At 41.4% G+C, this 17,301-nt stretch overlaps 2 protein-coding genes and 1 long non-coding RNA gene across 5 annotated transcripts; 2 read left to right on the top strand and 1 right to left on the bottom strand.

Annotated features, from left to right (window-relative positions):
- The first annotated feature begins 200 nt into the window (after nucleotides 1–200).
- Nucleotides 201–855, top strand: LOC119767545. Its single transcript, XR_005277585.1, has 2 exons — nucleotides 201–339; nucleotides 618–855. It is a non-coding gene; the product is annotated as an uncharacterized LOC119767545 (long non-coding RNA).
- LOC6031813 (proteasome subunit alpha type-1) lies at nucleotides 839–2,232 on the bottom strand. The gene is made up of 2 exons (XM_001842468.2): nucleotides 2,117–2,232; nucleotides 839–1,960 (listed from the first exon to the last, which is right to left on the bottom strand). The coding sequence occupies exons 1-2, from the start codon at nucleotides 2,117–2,119 to the stop codon at nucleotides 1,115–1,117; spliced, it is 849 nt and encodes a 282-aa protein (XP_001842520.1). The 5' UTR covers nucleotides 2,120–2,232; the 3' UTR covers nucleotides 839–1,114.
- Nucleotides 2,233–5,083: 2,851 nt separating this feature from the next.
- Nucleotides 5,084–6,751, top strand: LOC6031814. Of its 3 annotated transcripts, none has more exons than XM_038258081.1 (4): nucleotides 5,084–5,125; nucleotides 5,200–5,397; nucleotides 5,453–5,809; nucleotides 5,865–6,751. In XM_038258081.1, the coding sequence occupies exons 2-4, from the start codon at nucleotides 5,236–5,238 to the stop codon at nucleotides 6,582–6,584; spliced, it is 1,239 nt and encodes a 412-aa protein (XP_038114009.1). In that variant the 5' UTR covers nucleotides 5,084–5,125; nucleotides 5,200–5,235; the 3' UTR covers nucleotides 6,585–6,751. The 3 variants fall into 3 exon arrangements, with proteins under 3 accessions (XP_038114009.1, XP_001842521.2, XP_038114008.1); XM_001842469.2 differs by lacking the exon at nucleotides 5,084–5,125 and having other exon boundaries at nucleotides 5,153–5,397; nucleotides 5,865–5,964; nucleotides 6,025–6,748; XM_038258080.1 differs by lacking the exon at nucleotides 5,084–5,125 and having other exon boundaries at nucleotides 5,153–5,397; nucleotides 5,865–6,750.
- The last annotated feature ends 10,550 nt before the right edge of the window (nucleotides 6,752–17,301 follow it).

Below are 17,301 nucleotides of genomic sequence, written 5' to 3'. Positions count from 1 at the left end.
TTGAAAATCAAAAACCCAAACAATGGTTTGTTATGGGCTACCATTTGACAGCTAGTGCTTTTGTTGTGGGCTCTCATTTGACAACCGTACTAATGTCGACTGTTGTCAGTTTGCTTTGGTCGGAATAGGGTTGCCATCCCCCCGATTTTAGATGACAGTTGAAGCTTTCTTTACAGCGGCACGACGACAAACAAAAATGATTAGGCCCTTTTAAAAAATCTTGTGTTATGATTATGCCGATCAGCTGCAGAACAAAACTGCTTTGCATTTAAAAATTAAGATTTTGGGCAAAAATTTACTGCCACTTTATAACAAATTCCAGCATTTTATTCGCTTTCGGTAAGCTAATATTGATGGGTTTATGTTGGGATCTAGCAAGCTGTGGAGTTGGACCGATCGTAGTTAACCTTATTTGTAAACCTAGTTGAATAAACCATTCTGTATCTGAACTTCCTAGAAACCAGTCGCCTAGTTATTTCATTCCTCCGACAGTTTAGTCATGTTCTTACAAAAACTATTATTTTTATAATTTTGTAAGGATAACCACGTGAGGAAAACATAAATATAATAAATTGCACGCATTGACGATTTGAACCAATAAATCTTTTCTGTTTCAGCTCTCGCAAGAATCACCATGGATCGAAAAAACATGCTCAAATTGTTGGCCGGAACCGTGATAACCCTGCACCTGAGCTTCTACTTTATCAAACCGCTGCTTTTGCCTCCACCTGCAGATGAACGGGAAAAATCCGCCGCGAACTCCCGACCCACTTACTAATCTGCAAAATGTTTTAACCTTGGGACGCTGTGATATCTATAGAGCAAATACATTCAACGATTTTAATGTTGCGATTATTCAAGCGTTTGTATATTTAATGAAAGAAATGTCCCTCGAAAGAAAGGTCTCCGGCAGTGATGCCTTCAACAAATTTGCCTGCTTTTTGTGGGGGTGGGAGTTTGACGATCAATCAAACTCCCACCCGTACAAATTTCGCTTCCCCGTCCCACGGTAAACCCTCTCCTCTTACGAATCGATGACCATCCAAAACGGCACCACGCAGCTGACTCCGTTGATGCTCATGATCCGTGGCCACGACGTCATCGTCCTCGCCGCTTAGGACTCCATCGCGACGGCTGGGGTCGGGTCCGCCGGGTCGTTTGGGGGCTGCGGCTGATCGTCGTCCGCTGGCGGTTGTCCACCGCTAGTTCCGGCCTGGGCAGCACCGCCGCCACCACCTCCTCCACCGCGGCGCACAATGTTCGTCAGATATTGGGCGTTCTCGTTCTCCTCCAGAATGTGGAACTTTTCGCCCTTGCCCACGATGGCAATCGAAATGTTCTTGTTGTTCAGCTCGACCTCGTTCGGCAGCGTGTCCTGCAGCGCCTGCACGCCGTGACGGATCAGCTCCTCCTTGGTGCAGTCCGGGAACTGGGCCAGGTGCTTCTCCAGGTAGGTTCGAGCACTTTGCGAACGCGACCCAATCGACATCGCCTTGCAGTCGAAGAAGTTGGCGCTCGGGCACGTCTGGTAGATGTGCGGTCCCTGGTCGTCGTAACCGGCCACCAGCAGGCCCACTCCGTACGGACGGCGATCGTACCGTTGAGTGCAAACCTGCATCTTGTTGCCGACGTTGGCAATCAAACGGCCCACCGGATAGTTGTCATCGTACGAGTACTTGTAGTTCAGACACTCCTGGCGCATGTAACGGCTCAAAATGCGGGCATCCGCCGTAATTCCGGCGATCGAAATGCCCAGATGGTCATCGATCGAAATAATCTTCTTCTGATACGACGAAAGTTCCGACGAAGCTCGCTTCAGCGCAATCAGCACGGCGTACTCCTTGTTCTTGAGACCCACCGTGGCTGAGCCCAGCTTGACCGCCTCCATCGCATACTCGACCTGGTGCAGCCGGCCCTGGGGACTCCACACGGTCACATCACTGTCGTACTGGTTCCGGAACTGTCGACGAATTCAAAGGGGGAGAGGTTAGGATTATTATTAGTTCGATAACAGTGGAAACAACACAAAACTAATCATAATTTCTACTTATAACAATAAATTGCATTACCACGAGATTATAAACATGAAAAATCAAAATTTTAAATCATTTCTTACCATTTTAAATGCGAATTAAATCCTGCCGAGTCACTTTCTGTTTGTTAAAATTTGTTTTCTGCTGACGGATGACAAGCGAAACGCCGCCGTTGTGGATGGGTTGGATGCGATGACAGTCGGAGTTGAGGGGGTTGCTGATGCTGTCGGAGTTCAACTCCGACAACTACTCATTACACGTTAAAAATAAATATAGTTGGGATGATTCGAATTTATTCAAAACTGAGCTGTTTTTAAACACATTTAGGAACGCCCTGTGAACAAACAATACATAGAAATTTTACAGTTCTCAAAACCGGCGAACTGATAGACTAAATCGGTCCCTAAAGAATCGGCCTACAACTAGACTGATTAAATCGGGTTTCGTATTGTTTACAAAGTGGACTTAGAGAAAATTTTGGTGGCAACTTGTTTTTTATATTATTTTATTAAGAGAGCAGTTATTTTGGGTATGTTTTATATAAAGTAGAACCAAGTTTGCATTTTAGTTTTATTTTAATGTTTTACTTTTATACTAAAGAATTTAAGAATTGGGTCCTAAAATGAAGCTTAGATTGCTGATGTTATTGTTTACAGCGATAAAGCTGATTTTTCTGAGTACAATAACCCTTTGTACGACCACAAAGAGTTTAAAATGGATTTTTAAATCAATTTTGAAAAATTATCCTCGCGGTCCTTCTTGACAGAAAAGCTCCTACTTGACAGCTCGTTCTAAGGGGACCATAGTTGATCCATCAAAAAAATGTTGTCTTGTCAATTTTTTTTGCATTTAAATGAAAAAAAAAAAAAAGATCAGAAATGGTTTTTAATCGTGTTTTTTACCGTTGTACATAAAAATTGACATAGGGCTTTAGTACCCAATTGAACCGGCTCCATGGCTTAATGGTTACGGCTTCTGTCTCACAAGCAGAAGGTTCAGGGATCAAATCCCGGTCGGTACCTTTGAAATTTGGAATCATGAATTTGAACTTTGGATATGAACAAAAACGAAAATGAATCAGGTGGGATTCGAACTCACACTTTTGGATTGGTGGTCTGGGACGCTAAGCAGTCGGCCATCAGAAGGTTTACAATCTAGCAGTGAATTGATCCGTAGTGTTGAAACATGTTATCCTCTCATATTAAATACGCGCTGATCCCTGATTTGCCTGAGGGGATTGGAAGTCTAAATATAGTTCGAGTTTCTTCACATGCTTGCTTCTATGTTCAGGCGGGGCCGAACAATGCCCAGCGACCTCGGAATCGGACCGCAAGGAGCTCTATCATTCTGAAACGGGTCGTTGGAAGCAGCGCGAGTGCTATCACCACCTAAAGGCTAGTATGCAGATCGGAAGGAAAGGGGTCAAGAAACAGCTTTACGAACAGCAGAACAAAGGAGAGGGAGCGATTTCTTGGGGCTTTTCTTCACCCTCTCTGACTCGCTTGCGGTGTTGCTGCTGCCCATTTGATTTTTTTCTTGACTGGTTCCTTCCGAAGTGCGTATACCACTTAATACCCTATTTAGGATCTCCAGTCGGAGGCCGTGTTACGCTTTATACATTTTTTTTAAATTTGTATGAAAGATTTGTTACAAGGGGGGAAGGGTCTATAAATCAGTTTTTTTTGCGTTACGTAATAAAAAACGCTCCCTTAAGACCCTACCCCATAGAAATTTGAGCCGACGTTCTCAACGATTTAGTCGGTTTCAGTCTGTTGAATCTACCGACTAAATCTACCGACTAATCGGTCGTTTGTTTCACCGACTCTTATGGGAGCTTAACACAGGGATCGACCGACTAATCGGTTGACTAAATCGGCCGACTGCAACCGACGAAATCGATTGATTAATCGATGCATTTAAACGGCGTTGTGGATGAATCCGGCCAGCCGGATCAACCGAAATGAGCCTACTGCCAAGTTCACATGCGCAGGCTCTTCCAATACATATTTACACAATGTGTAGCCCCCCCGGAAGTTTTTGCAATAAATCTAAAAAACTAACCTCAAATCTCTTCGCTCCCTCGAACAAAGATTGATGTTCCAGCAATCCGGAAAGCTGTAGCAGGAACCAGTGGTGTCATCATAAGCTATTTGGCCGCATGGGCCATCTTCCGGATCATGATGAAAACCTTTGTAACCTGGCTTTGTATAAGGCTTTCTAGGCCCAGTGAAAAAAATATAATTTAACTCAAAAATGACGAACTCCTCGTCACAGTGTCCTGATGCAAACAATGATCGAGCTGTAGCTGTCACAGCCCTGCGAAGTATGTTGGCTGACATATCGGGTTAGTCAAAAAAACCAGCTAGAAGTCGCCTGACAACAATTTTTTGCTAGAAAGAGATAGGAAACCTGATGCAAACAAACGTCCAGCTGTCATGTAAACATACTTTGAACGTGTTGGTAAATTTCTGACTAGAAAGCCTTATTGAAACACCTACAAAATTATGAAAATTTCAGAAATAAACAGCAATCTTTCATGATTACTATAAACTCCACTTACCGTAATCTGGGGCGAATCGGGACTACAGTCTAAATAGGGACAGCAGTTTTTAGAGCACTTAAAATCTTTGAATTTGGGAATGGGTGTACACATTTTGTTGGTCTGAGTCTGTTCTAACCGAAACCAACCAGAAAAATCAAAATATTGTGCTCCAACATGGTTAAAACGACTGTCCCAATTCGCCCCATGTGTCCCGATTGACCCCAGTTTACGGTACTGCTTAAACTAGAGCAATAAATGTTCTACTCTTGATGCAAAACCACAAAAATAGAATTTGAAAAATACCTCGCCTTTCACTCAAATGACAGTGTTTACATCAAGGTTTACATAAGGTGTGAAAGGGACACACTCTTGTTTAAAAAAGTTATGTGCCCTAATGAAATGGCAATCACGAAATAGTTCTGATTTTGAGTGTAGCTTCAAGCAATTTTGAGTCAAATTTAATTTACCCTAAAAAAGTTCAAAATTCTCATCAAAAAATGGTTAGGAATTGTTATTTGTGCACCATTTTCAGTTCCAGCTGTCAAAACAGGTTTGCGAAAAATTTGCAAATTAAATTTGATTTCCATCGCTGAGTTTTTCGAAAATTAAGCCAGAATTTTTCAGCTCTTAAAATTAAAATTTTCGCTCGCCTACCCAAAAATGCAATTCGCATCGCGTTCCACTTCGGCGGCTTCCATCGGGGACGACTTCCGGTGCCGGCTGTGCCTCAGGTTGGCCGGTGCGGATCTGCGTCCGCTGTTTCCTCCCGGCGAGGACCAGATCGAGCTGCTGAGCCGCATCTTTGACTGCTTGTCCATTCACGTGAGTTGGAAATTGGGTTAACATTTGTTTTTTCTTCAAGTTGATTTTGTTTCAGGTCTCCTTCCTTCACGACTTCAACGCGATGTTGTGTTCCTGCTGCCGGGAGAAAATCGAGGGATTCTATCTGTTCAGGAAGCAGTGCCAATCTAACGATGAGTACATCCGCCGAAAGCGGGCCAACCTGATCGTTGGATCGGAATTTGAAAGAAAAGACATGCTGCTGGCGAGTGTGAAGGAACCGGAAATGGACGTCCTACTGAAGGATGTCAAGGACCTGTTTGAGCCGCTGATGGAGAAGCTGGAGCCGGAAGACGTCAAAATGCCGGAGCTGGCTCCATCTTTGGCGGAACAGGAAGTCATTGAGATTCCGAGCTCCAGCGGCCAATCCAATGAATCATTTTGCGGATTTACGGTGATTTGATTCTTAAACCCCCTATTCTGAATTACTAAATATTTATTTTTGTCAGCTGGACAACTGCGCCAGACGTTCTCCTCGGATTTTCATACAACAGTCCATCACGGAAGCGACTGAACGGCAACCGGAAACGACGCCGCCACCAGAGATTCGTGAGTGTCGAATTTCGCTCAACAAACTAGACCTTAAACATGAACTTCCCATGTTCGTAGATGCCGTCGGTGCGTCGCAGCTGGAGCTGCCAAAACTGACCAAGATCAAAACTAAAATGGGTCGGCCCCGCAAAACGGCACCGCTGCCAGCCCCGATGGGCAGGAAGGCGTTTCTTTACTACCAGGGCTACCAGTTCGTTCGGCCAAGGAAATGTCCGACGGGGGGCTTCCAGTGGTCCTGTAGCAAAACCACCTGCCCGGTAAAACTGAACGACGACCAACGCGAACTCAGTGCCGGTCCGCACCAGCACGAGCCCCACGTGATCCGCCAGGGAACCATGTCGAACGTGAAGCGCCACCGCCGGGTTCCGTTTCTGTTGGTCAAGTTTAGCCACAGGGAAACTCTGGTTTACGACAACTCGTACCGGTTCCAGTTCTCGCGTGAACTTTCCAGTGGAAATCAGATGTGGGTGTGTGAGGCGGCCGACTCGGACGGATGTCCGGCGCACATGAAAATCATGGGCGATTTCAGCTCGGTTTTGTGCTACTTTAAGCATAACCATCCGAACGTGAAGATGATTCTCGAGGAGCTTCCGACGGAGCCACAGGAAGATGCTTAGGTAGGGTGGTGTGGTTAACTCGACGACTATTTTATATCATATGAGTTCGATTACAGTTGTGAGAAATTTAAATTTTAATTCATTCCTATCGTTGTTATCATGATAAATTTGTTACATCTTATAAAATAATTTTATATAAAATAAAAATCTATAAACAATAAAATAGTGGTTCACAATTACATAACAGTTGAATAATTAAAATTTATTTGAAAAAAGAATAACAAGTGTCAATAGGTTCCTAAAGCCCGTGGTAGCGGAATCTTATTGAAAACGTGGTAATAATCGGTATTTTGAAGGGTAAACTGCCGCTCGAAGCAAGTCCGTCCCATATGTATTTTTGTCGATTTTGAGATAAACCTAAGAATTGTCTTGTTTTAACATCTATTTTAAGCCTATTTAATAAAAAAAGTTATGTTTGTTCTAAAAAATCCAAAACAAAAATCACTTTGGTGCTGTCCCATATGCAAAATAAAGGCAAGTCAGTTCCTTGCATGGAAATGTCTCACAAATCAATAGAAAAAATTGTGTAATTATTATTTTTATACAGACTATATACCTAAGTACTAGCAGAACTTCAAAACACATAAAGTTGTCATGTTTACGATATATTTTGAATTTTGTCGATAATCGAAAACCTATCCTGCCTTTTTTTTTCCTCATGCTTGGGATAACCACAGTAATAAAAAAACTACATACCATTGAGCTAATATTCAGTAAAATCAGTACTATTCCTTCTTGAATGAATATCCATGGTCTGGTTCTGGATTAGGTTCCCCTTCCGTTCGACGATTCTGGGTTACTCAATTCAAGGGTCCAGATGTTGATACATGCAATCTTATATTCATTTGGTCTGCTGCAAAAGGTAAAGAAATAATACAACGTTGCTGGTTACATTTTTGTAGCCAGGAAATTTTCTAAAATCATCTGCCGTAAATTAACCTGAAACAATCAAACTTTTAAATCTTTGATAAAAATAACTTGGACAACTACCAAAACAAGTCAACAAATGACAGGCAAATTTATGTTGTGAATGTTCAAGCCTACCTTGATAAACAGACAGACTTGCCTTTATTGATGGATAAATAAAGTCAGGTCAGTCCCAGCACGAAAATTTACCAAATTTACCTTAAAATTTCAAATTTTTTGAGTCAATTTTAGGAAAGGGGTACTTTTTGAACCAATATTGAAATAGTTGTTGAAAAAGTATGTAAAAATTTGTGATTAGAAATGTAAAAAAGGTGAAACATTTTTTGGGCTTCTCACGGCAATATCTAAGCACTCACTTTTTACATATGGGACGGACTAGATTGGAGCGGCAGTAAATTGATTGATTTTTATGGAAAATACATTGTTTAAGCTTAAAATTTTAAATTTTAATTGTTCGTATTTAAAGTTAAGAATTTCCTTTTATATATGGTCACTTTAGAAAGGTTGTCGTATTTTTGGCTTCCTCTCCGAGGAATGCCATACACTCAAAAATAAAGTTACCGGTTGAAAGGGTTAAAAGTATCCTTTTAAACGGTAGTCGAGGTTTACCCTTTGTCGTAACTCAGGCCAGGTCTTTATTTCTTCTTGAAAACTCGGAAGCGAACCTTCGGTTTGTTTCTGGTCCCACCACCCACCGCATAAAACACAACCGCTCGCTACAGCATTAAAACGCCAGACTAAAGACTGATTCCGAATCCCGATAGCCGAAGGCCAGTTCTGACACAGTCGGTCCACAAGCGCACAAACACACACGCAACTCTCTCAAACCTCAACCACGCCGCGTGTGTTCATTCCAAAGTTCATCACTCTCACGCCACATCCGCAACGATCGTAGTATTCGTTCGTTTCTGCTCTCTCTTTTTCTCTACCAACGTGCGCGTTGCGCACACTTCAATCCACCTTGTCGACGCGCTCCGACTTATACAGGCGCACACGCAGAGCAGGCTCATTACATTGCACACGAGGTTGCTCTCGCTTTGTGTGCATCTTCGTTGTCTAACGGAAATCAAGAAACATTTGAGTTTCAACTCTAACATTTCAAATGGTCACATTTGATTACTTTATAACATTTTGCGCTCTTTTGCGAATTCCTTCTCCTTTACTCTACACTCAACCCAAAAATCTCAAACGCTTGTTCTCGCTTGCACTCCCCATTATAAATTCTCCCTTGAATTCAATCAATAGCTCCAACATAAGTCGTGTAGGGTTTCAGGCTACCGTTTCTTAAATCTTCGCTCCAAACTGACTGAGGTTCTCAAAACCAACGCTTGTTCTCACTCAAAATCTCCATGATAAAATTTCCCTAGAATTCAATCAATGACTCCAACATAAGACGTGTAGAGTTTCAGGCTACCGTTTCTTAAATTTTCGCTCCAAACTGACTAAAGTTCTTAAAACCAATGCTTGTTTTCACTCAAAATCTCCATAATAAATTCTCCCTAGAATTCAATCAATAGCTCCAACATAAGTCGTGTAGGGTTTCAGGCTACCGTTTCTTAAATCTTCGCTCCAAACTGACTGAGGTTCTCAAAACCAACGCTTGTTCTCATTCGCATTCCCGATAATAAAATCTCCCTAGAATTAAATCAATAGCTCCAACAGAAGTCAGGCATAGTTTCAGGCTTCCATTCCTTAAATCTTTGCTCCAAACTGACTGACGTTCTTAAAACCAACGCTTGTTCTCACTCTAAATCTCCATGATAAAATTTCCCTAGAATTCAATCAATGACTCCAACATAAGACGTGTAGAGTTTCAGGCTACCGTTTCTTAAATTTTCGCTCCAAACTGACTAAAGTTCTTAAAACCAATACTTGTTTTCACTCAAAATCTCCATAATAAATTCTCCCTAGAATTCAATCAATAGCTCCAACATAAGTCGTGTAGGATTTCAGGCTACCGTTTCTTAAATCTTCGCTCCAAACTGACTGAAGTTCTTAAAACCAACGCTTGTTCTCACTCAAAATCTCCATAATAAATTCTCCCTAGAATTCAATCAATAGCTCCAAGTCGTGTAGGGTTTCAGGCTACCGTTTCTTAAATCTTCGCTCCAAACTGACTGAGGTTCTCAAAACCAACGCTTGTTCTCACTCAAAATCTCCATGATAAAATCTCCCTAGAATTAAATCAATGACTCCAACATAAGACGTGTAGGGTTTCAGGCTACCGTTTCTTAAATTTTCGCTCCAAACTGACTGAGGTTCTCAAAACCAACGCTTGTTCTCACTCAAATCTCCATGATAAAATTTCCCTGGAATTCAATCAATGACTCCAACATGAGACGTGTAGGGTTTCAGGCTTCCATTTCTTAAATTTTCGCTCCAAACTGACTGAGGTTCTTAAATCCAACGCTTGTTCTCACTCAAAATCTCCATGAGAAAATTTCCTTAGAATTCAATCAATGACTCCAACATAAGACGTGTAGGGTTTCAGGCTACCGTTTCTTAAATTTTCGCTCCAAACTGACTAAAGTTCTTAAAACCAACGCTTGTTCTCACTCAAAATCTCCATAATAAATTCTCCCTAGAATTCAATCAATAGCTCCAACATAAGTCGTGTAGGGTTTCAGGCTACCGTTTCTTAAATCTTCGCTCCAAACTGACTGAGGTTCTCAAAACCAACACTTGTTTTCACTCAAAATCTCCATGATAAAATTTCCCTTGAATTCAATCAATGACTCCAACATAAGTCGTGTAGGGTTTCAGGCTACCTTTTCTTAAATTTTCGCTCCAAACTGACTGAGGTTCTCAAAACCAACGCTTGTTCTCACTCAAAATCTCCATGATAAAATCTCCCTTGAATTCAATCAATGACTTCAACATAAGTCGTGTAGGGTTTCAGGCTACCTTTTCTTAAATTTTCGCTCCAAACTGACTGAGGTTCTCAAAACCAACGCTTGTTCTCATTCGCATTCCCGATAGTAAAATCACCCAAATTCAACCAATAGCTCCAACATTAGTCGGGTAGGGTTTCAGGCTACCGTTTCTTAAATTTTCGCCGCAAATTGACTGAGGTTCTCAAAACCAACAAATGTTCTCACTAAAAATCTCCATAATGAATTCTCCCTAGAATTCAACCAATAGCTACAACATAAATCGTGTAGGATTTCAGGCTACTGTTTCTTAATATTTCGCTCTAAACTAACTGAGGTTCTCAAAACCAACGCTTGTTCTCACTCCAAATCTCCATACAAAATTCTCCCTAGAATTAAATCAATAGCTCCAACTTAAGTCAACGTTCATCTCACAAATTTCCTTCCAAGTGGTCAACGAGCAACGCTCGTCTCACAAATTTTACTCTCAGTGGCCAACGAGCAACGCTCGTCTCACAAATTTCATTATCACTGGCCAACGAGCAACGCTCGTCTCACAAATTTTACTCTCAGTGGCCAACGAGCAACGCTCGTCTCACAGATTTTACTCTCAGTGGCCAACGAGCAACGCTCGTCTCACAAATTTCATTATCACTGGCCAACGAGCAACGCTCATCTCACGACTTTCACTCTCGGTGGCCAACGAGCAACGCTCGTCTCACAACTTTCACAACTTTCACGCTCGTCTCACAAATTTTACTCTCAGTGGCCAACGAGCAACGCTCGTCTCACAAATTTTACTCTCAGTGGCCAACGAGCAACGCTCGTCTCACAAATTTCATTATCACTGGCCAACGAGCAACGCTCATCTCACAACTTTCACTCTCAGTGGCCAACGAGCAACGCTCATCTCACAACTTTCACTCTCAGTGGCCAACGAGCAACGCTCGTCTCACAAATTTTACTCTCAGTGGCCAACGAGCAACGCTCGTCTCACAAATTTCATTATCACTGGCCAACGAGCAACGCTCGTCTCACAAATTTCATTATCACTGGCCAACGAGCAACGCTCATCTCACAACTTTCACTCTCAGTGGCCAACGAGCAACGCTCGTCTCACAAATTTTACTCTCAGTGGCCAACGACCAACGCTCGTCTCACAAATTTTACTCTCAGTGGCCAACGAGCAACGCTCGTCTCACAAATTTTATTATCACTGGCCAACGAGCAACGTTCATCTCACAACTTTCACTCTCAGTGGCCAACGAGCAACGCTCGTCACACAACTTTCACTCTCAGTGGCCAACGAGCAACGCTCGTCTCACAAATTTTACTCTCAGTGGCCAACGAGAAACGCTCGTCTCACAGATTTTACTCTCAGTGGCCAACGAGCAACGCTCGTCTCACGAAATAATGTCTAGTTATTGCGCGTATTCCCGAAAAAGACACGCGGCAAATCAGCCTCGAAACGACGCGTCGCACTTTCGGCAAATGAGCGCTGTCAAATCCTATACTACGCGTTTTGTTTTTCTTGATCTTTTTCTTTGAATCGCGTGGCATTGTTGCTAGGTATGTTTTTTTATTGCACCAAAAGTACAGACAAACGCTGGCAACAATGTATATGGCACATTCTGAAATGCTACGCTGCGTGTACCTTTGAAAGAAACGGACAACGCTCATCTCAAACATTTTGCTTCTATGTGGCCACGGTGGTTACACGAGTTACATATTTACATTAATGTTTCTTTTTTTAAGTATACAACCAACAATTATCTCCATTGCACCTTGCTTGCAATTTCATTCAATAAGCCTAGCGTATTCCGTTATATTTCGTAGTGACTCACTTAACATTTTCACACATACCGCATTTTTAAATGTTAGCGCTAAAACGCATGATATCGAATCAAAATCAGCCACAACGTGTAGCCGAAAAGCTAAATCACAAAAAAAACTGTTCGCCAACAATTCGGCTTCAAATCAAAATTACACCGCAATTCAAAATACTTGTTCGTCAGAAATTTCTTGAAACACACAGTTAAAAATCTTGCTTGAAATTGCAAACTCATTACTAAACTAGGACAACTGTAGATACATCCTTTTTTCCTTCCTGTTACAAACTACAACTCATCTAGAAAGACATGCTATTTCGTCTCCAATATAGCTTGAACAATCCATCATCAAATCTCATTTTTGTTTCCATAGCCCATAACCAAACAATTACAATACATATTTTAATAAATCACGCAAAAAACACACGCAATCACCCAATAACAATTCTTTCGGCATGAAATTCTAGCATCATCGGACAAAAATAGATGAATGCACATCTTCAGGGCAACTCGTCGACTCAACCTCCACTTGACAGAACAATTTCTCCGGCACGATGTCTAATCACCATCGGCTCGACATAGGTTAGGATTGCGCAACCTCACTACGACTTCCCGACCCAACCTTCACTGACTCGGATCCAACCTACTCAGCGAGCCACAAACATCAAATTAAATCAAAATGCTCGCTCAACAGCACCACCTTGGCGCTCGCTCTCTATTGCGAGGTTCCTACTAGAGACTCAACGGACCACAAACATGGCGTCTCTTCCAAAACTTGTCACGAAAAAATAACTTACCGGCTTCCAACTGCTCACCAAACCAACCATTCGGGGCACTCAACACATCGTAACACTATTTTCACTGTTACTTCGTTCACTTCTTGTGGGACCATCAAACAAACTTTTAGAAGAAATTCTTAAACTTTTCTTTTAATAATCCTTTCAACTGCGCCATTGTCGTAACTCAGGCCAGGTCTTTATTTCTTCTTGAAAACTCGGAAGCGAACCTTCGGTTTGTTTCTGGTCCCACCACCCACCGCATAAAACACAACCGCTCGCTACAGCATTAAAACGCCAGACTAAAGACTGATTCCGAATCCCGATAGCCGAAGGCCAGTCCTGACACAGTCGGTCCACAAGCGCACAAACACACACGCAACTCTCTCAAACCTCAACCACGCCGCGTGTGTTCATTCCAAAGTTCATCACTCTCACGCCACATCCGCAACGATCGTAGTATTCGTTCGTTTCTGCTCTCTCTCTTTTTCTCTACCAACGTGCGCGTTGCGCACACTTCAATCCACCTTGTCGACGCGCTCCGACTTATACAGGCGCACACGCAGAGCAGGCTCATTACATTGCACACGAGGTTGCTCTCGCTTTGTGTGCATCTTCGTTGTCTAACGGAAATCAAGAAACATTTGAGTTTCAACTCTAACATTTCAAATGGTCACATTTGATTACTTTATAACATTTTGCGCTCTTTTGCGAATTCCTCAAATTCTATCATACTTGCCCGCTCTATCTGCGACACATTTTATCCTTTTAAAAGGGTTAAAACTATCCGTTTGATTCACCTCATTGGCGTTACCCTTTCAAAAGGGTAACTTTCTTTGCAACAGGTACCACTAGCGCCGCCCTAGTTTCTAAATTCGGTACTTAAATCTGTTTGACGTTTTGGATCGTGCTCGTGCGTGGTGCGTGTTTTTTAATTTTTTTTTAGTTTACCGGTGTTGTTCCAGATTTTGGCCAATTTTGTCCATCTACCACCATTCCGTCGTAGATGACTGTGACATCCGCACACAGGGGGCATCGAAAATCGCTTGCAATCAAGTTTGTTTTGGTCGGTTTTGTTTTTGTCATTTTGGTTACAGGCGTTCTTATTGCAGAAATATGCCGGTTTCCCGGATGGCTGAATGTGCAACATCCGGCCGGATAGCACACAAGGTGCGTCATCTAACCATTATGATTGACCACATGTCCCAGCCGGCGGAAAATGTCAGCGCGAAGGTGCGCCGGTTGGACGGACCTGTTCGAAATTCTCTTAGAATTGGATGAAGTCCTAGTCGACGTTCATCCCGTGGCGAGCCGATTACGTCGTGATCGCGAGTGCATGGTTTAAACCGAACAGCGCAATACTCAAAGCATGTGATTTACTAAGGATTACTTTTTATTTTGAACTGTAAATATTAATTTAAAACAATAAAAAAACTTTTTCCTGATAAAATCTAATGTTTAAAGAAATTATGAAAAATTACAATAGCACTGTTTCAACAAAACAAAATTGACTCATAGATGTCGCTAGTGAGCGCGCCGCTCCATGACCAGTATCCTTTTAAAGGGTACTGGGCCAGTACCCTTTTGAAGGGTTTCGCCCTCGTACCCTTTCAAAAGGGTGACGACGGGTAAACTTGAAAAAAGGATAGAAAGTACCCTTTTAAGGGTTATTCTGATTTTGAGTGTACTTTCAGGTGCATTGTTCGGTTTTGCGCCAAAATGCGCAAAACATTTTGCTGTCTACCGCAAAGATGTGTAACTTTATGTCATGAACAACTCTTCAGAACATAGTAGGCCGCCAAAATGCTAACATTTTGAGTTATCACCAAAAAAGTGCTTTTTTGGACCATTTTTGCAAAAATGGCGTATATCTCGAGTAGATTTAGTGCTACAAATTTGGTGCCTTCGACAAACTTTCATGAAATTTTCTCCTCTACAATTTTGCCGAAGACACCAAAGCCCTACAACGTCATCCAACAAAGTTAGTTTTGGTTGACATCCTGGAAGGTCGTCACCCTGTATGTCAATAACTTCAAAAGATAGCCCTTATCAAGTACAACAACTCTTCCGAAGGCACCATTTGGCTAGGACGTCAAATAAAGGAGTTATCAATTTATTCCACTTAATTTTGCCATTCCGAACACTGCAACAACACAACAATCATCATCCCAACACGAACTGGCTCGATACAACGGGATCATTTATTAACCTTACTTACACCTTTTCTTAACTTGTTCCACGACTTACGCATCTTCTGCAATCACGAGCCACTAAATTCGCCTTAAATTTCTCATCTGTTCATATACAGAGTCCGCCGAATGCCGACACCATTTTCGTGAAAATCCTGGTGGCACCACCCAAGTTTTTACGTAATACGTCCATAAATGCGAACCACTCGCATTATCAGGTGCAATTTTCAAAAAAATTGGTAAAAATGAATTCCAACACTCTGCACGAACAACGCCGAAATTGGATGAATACTTCACGAGATCAACTCCAATTTTGAAGGCGGAGGAGAAATGAGACCCTCAAAAAAGTGTTTCCTTTTGATAAATTAAAAAAATTGCTCGCGTGCTCGTCTCGCTCTCTCACACACACACTCTCCTACACCATCTGAGCATCCGAAAAACATGAAATCACGAATCGCCGGTTGAATTCCACCAGACATGCTGGCTGGTCCATCTGCTATCATCAACGCGCGGGTATTCTTCGGCGTGTTACAGATAAAGCCGCACGCGTTCGTCGCCTCTGCCATTCGACAATCGTTGAAGTCACTCACGCCGGATGCTGGCCCAAACAACAATTAAGTGAGGTTGAGGCGGGGAGTTGCTGTCATCGGAAGGGTTGTTGGCGCGAAAACAGAAGAAAAACAATCATGTTTGTTGCTTGGTTTGTTGACGGTATTTCGTGGTCAGTGGTTGTCAAAATTTACTATATTGTAGAGGTTAGCTAAATATTTATTTCAAACTAAGATCCAGTGTTGTATCATCAGCACATTAACGCGACACTAATGCGAGAGAAAAAAGCCATCACAAGGAGTTCATGAAACTTTCAGGAGTGATTGAAAATCCTCTTTTTAGTGAATTTAAAGAATTTTCTGAAATATAAAATGTAACCCCTTAAATAATAGAGAATTTCTCTACGAAATCAGTATTTTTTTTAATTTTAATTTTTGTATATTTTAATCCGGCTGAAACTTTTACGGAAGCCATTTTGTATCATTAGTTTGTCCATACATTTTTCCATACCAAAATGATGTATGCAATTTCAAAAATCTGTATCTTTTGAAGGATTTTTTTGATTGATTTGGTGTCTTCGGCAAAGTTGTAGGTATGGATAACGATACACTGAAAAAAATGATACACGGTAAAAAAGTTGGTGATTTTTAATTTAACTTTTTGTCACTATAACTTGATTAGCAAAAAAACACTATTGAGCAATTCCAGCTCAAATCAGGATTTTTTCTGGTACTTTTGTACCCGACTCTCTCCATTTTCAATGAAACTTTGTAGACATGTTATCCTAAACCTATATAAGCCATTTTTGTGTATACACTGAAAACCCAACCATGGTAGTTGCTACCATATTGTAGCGTTAAATTGAGAACACGCACCGACGTATTTTTGCTAAAAACTATCCGTGCTTGGATTGACTGATTAACGCAGTCAGTTTTACTATGTTGAGAGCGGTATGGTAATTTTAACCCTCCAATACCGAGATAATGATAATAATTTCGTAATTGCTACTATGCAATTTTAAGGAAGTATGGTACATTTTACCATATTTGCGTTTACTTTTACCAAAAAGCCACAGTTAATTTAATAAGCAGCATTTTTAGCAAATGTTCTTAAAATTACCATGGTCGGGCTTTCAGTGTATGGAGCCAACAGTACTCGAAAATAACATTTGAGAAGGGCGTAAGGTATTTAAATATTTTTGTACTTAGTAATTTAAAAATTACTGTATTTCGAAGCCGTTGCGTCGTATCAAAAAGTGGTCAAAGACAAACTTGTAGGAAATTAGACGGGCTTTCTGAAAAAAAATACACTGAAACAAAAATACACGCCACATCTATGAGATTTTTTGATTTTTAAGTCTAAAACTTAAATTTAAAAATGATGTCACGATTTTTTTCGTTCATATTTTTTGAGGAAATAGCTTAAAATTTTACCAAAAGACTGACGAAAAATGCAGGATGGTATGTCTCTCCTAAAAAATACAAAAATCATTCAATAAAACTGTTTTTTTTGAAAAGTGGTCTAAACGTCAAAATTATTGAAAACCGGTAGTGGGAATCGATTCTCCAGACAATTTT

The sequence above is a fragment of the Culex quinquefasciatus genome, chromosome 2 (genome assembly GCF_015732765.1).
Source record: "Culex quinquefasciatus strain JHB chromosome 2, VPISU_Cqui_1.0_pri_paternal, whole genome shotgun sequence".
In the NCBI taxonomy this organism is placed as follows: Eukaryota; Metazoa; Arthropoda; class Insecta; order Diptera; family Culicidae; genus Culex; species Culex quinquefasciatus.
The sequence above is the reverse complement of the archived record's forward strand: the minus strand, read 5'-3'. Positions and strand labels throughout refer to the sequence as shown.

What these genes read in the sequence shown, in the direction of transcription:
- LOC6031814 (XM_038258081.1), top strand. Translation starts at nt 5,236, where the DNA reads ATGCAATTCGCATCGCGTTCCACTTCGGCGGCTTCCATCGGGGACGAC. An exon ending in TTGACTGCTTGTCCATTCAC is followed by an intron (nt 5,398 to 5,452) that starts GTGAGTTGGAAA and finishes ATTTTGTTTCAG; the next exon opens with GTCTCCTTCCTTCACGACTT. An exon ending in AATCATTTTGCGGATTTACG is followed by an intron (nt 5,810 to 5,864) that starts GTGATTTGATTC and finishes TATTTTTGTCAG; the next exon opens with CTGGACAACTGCGCCAGACG.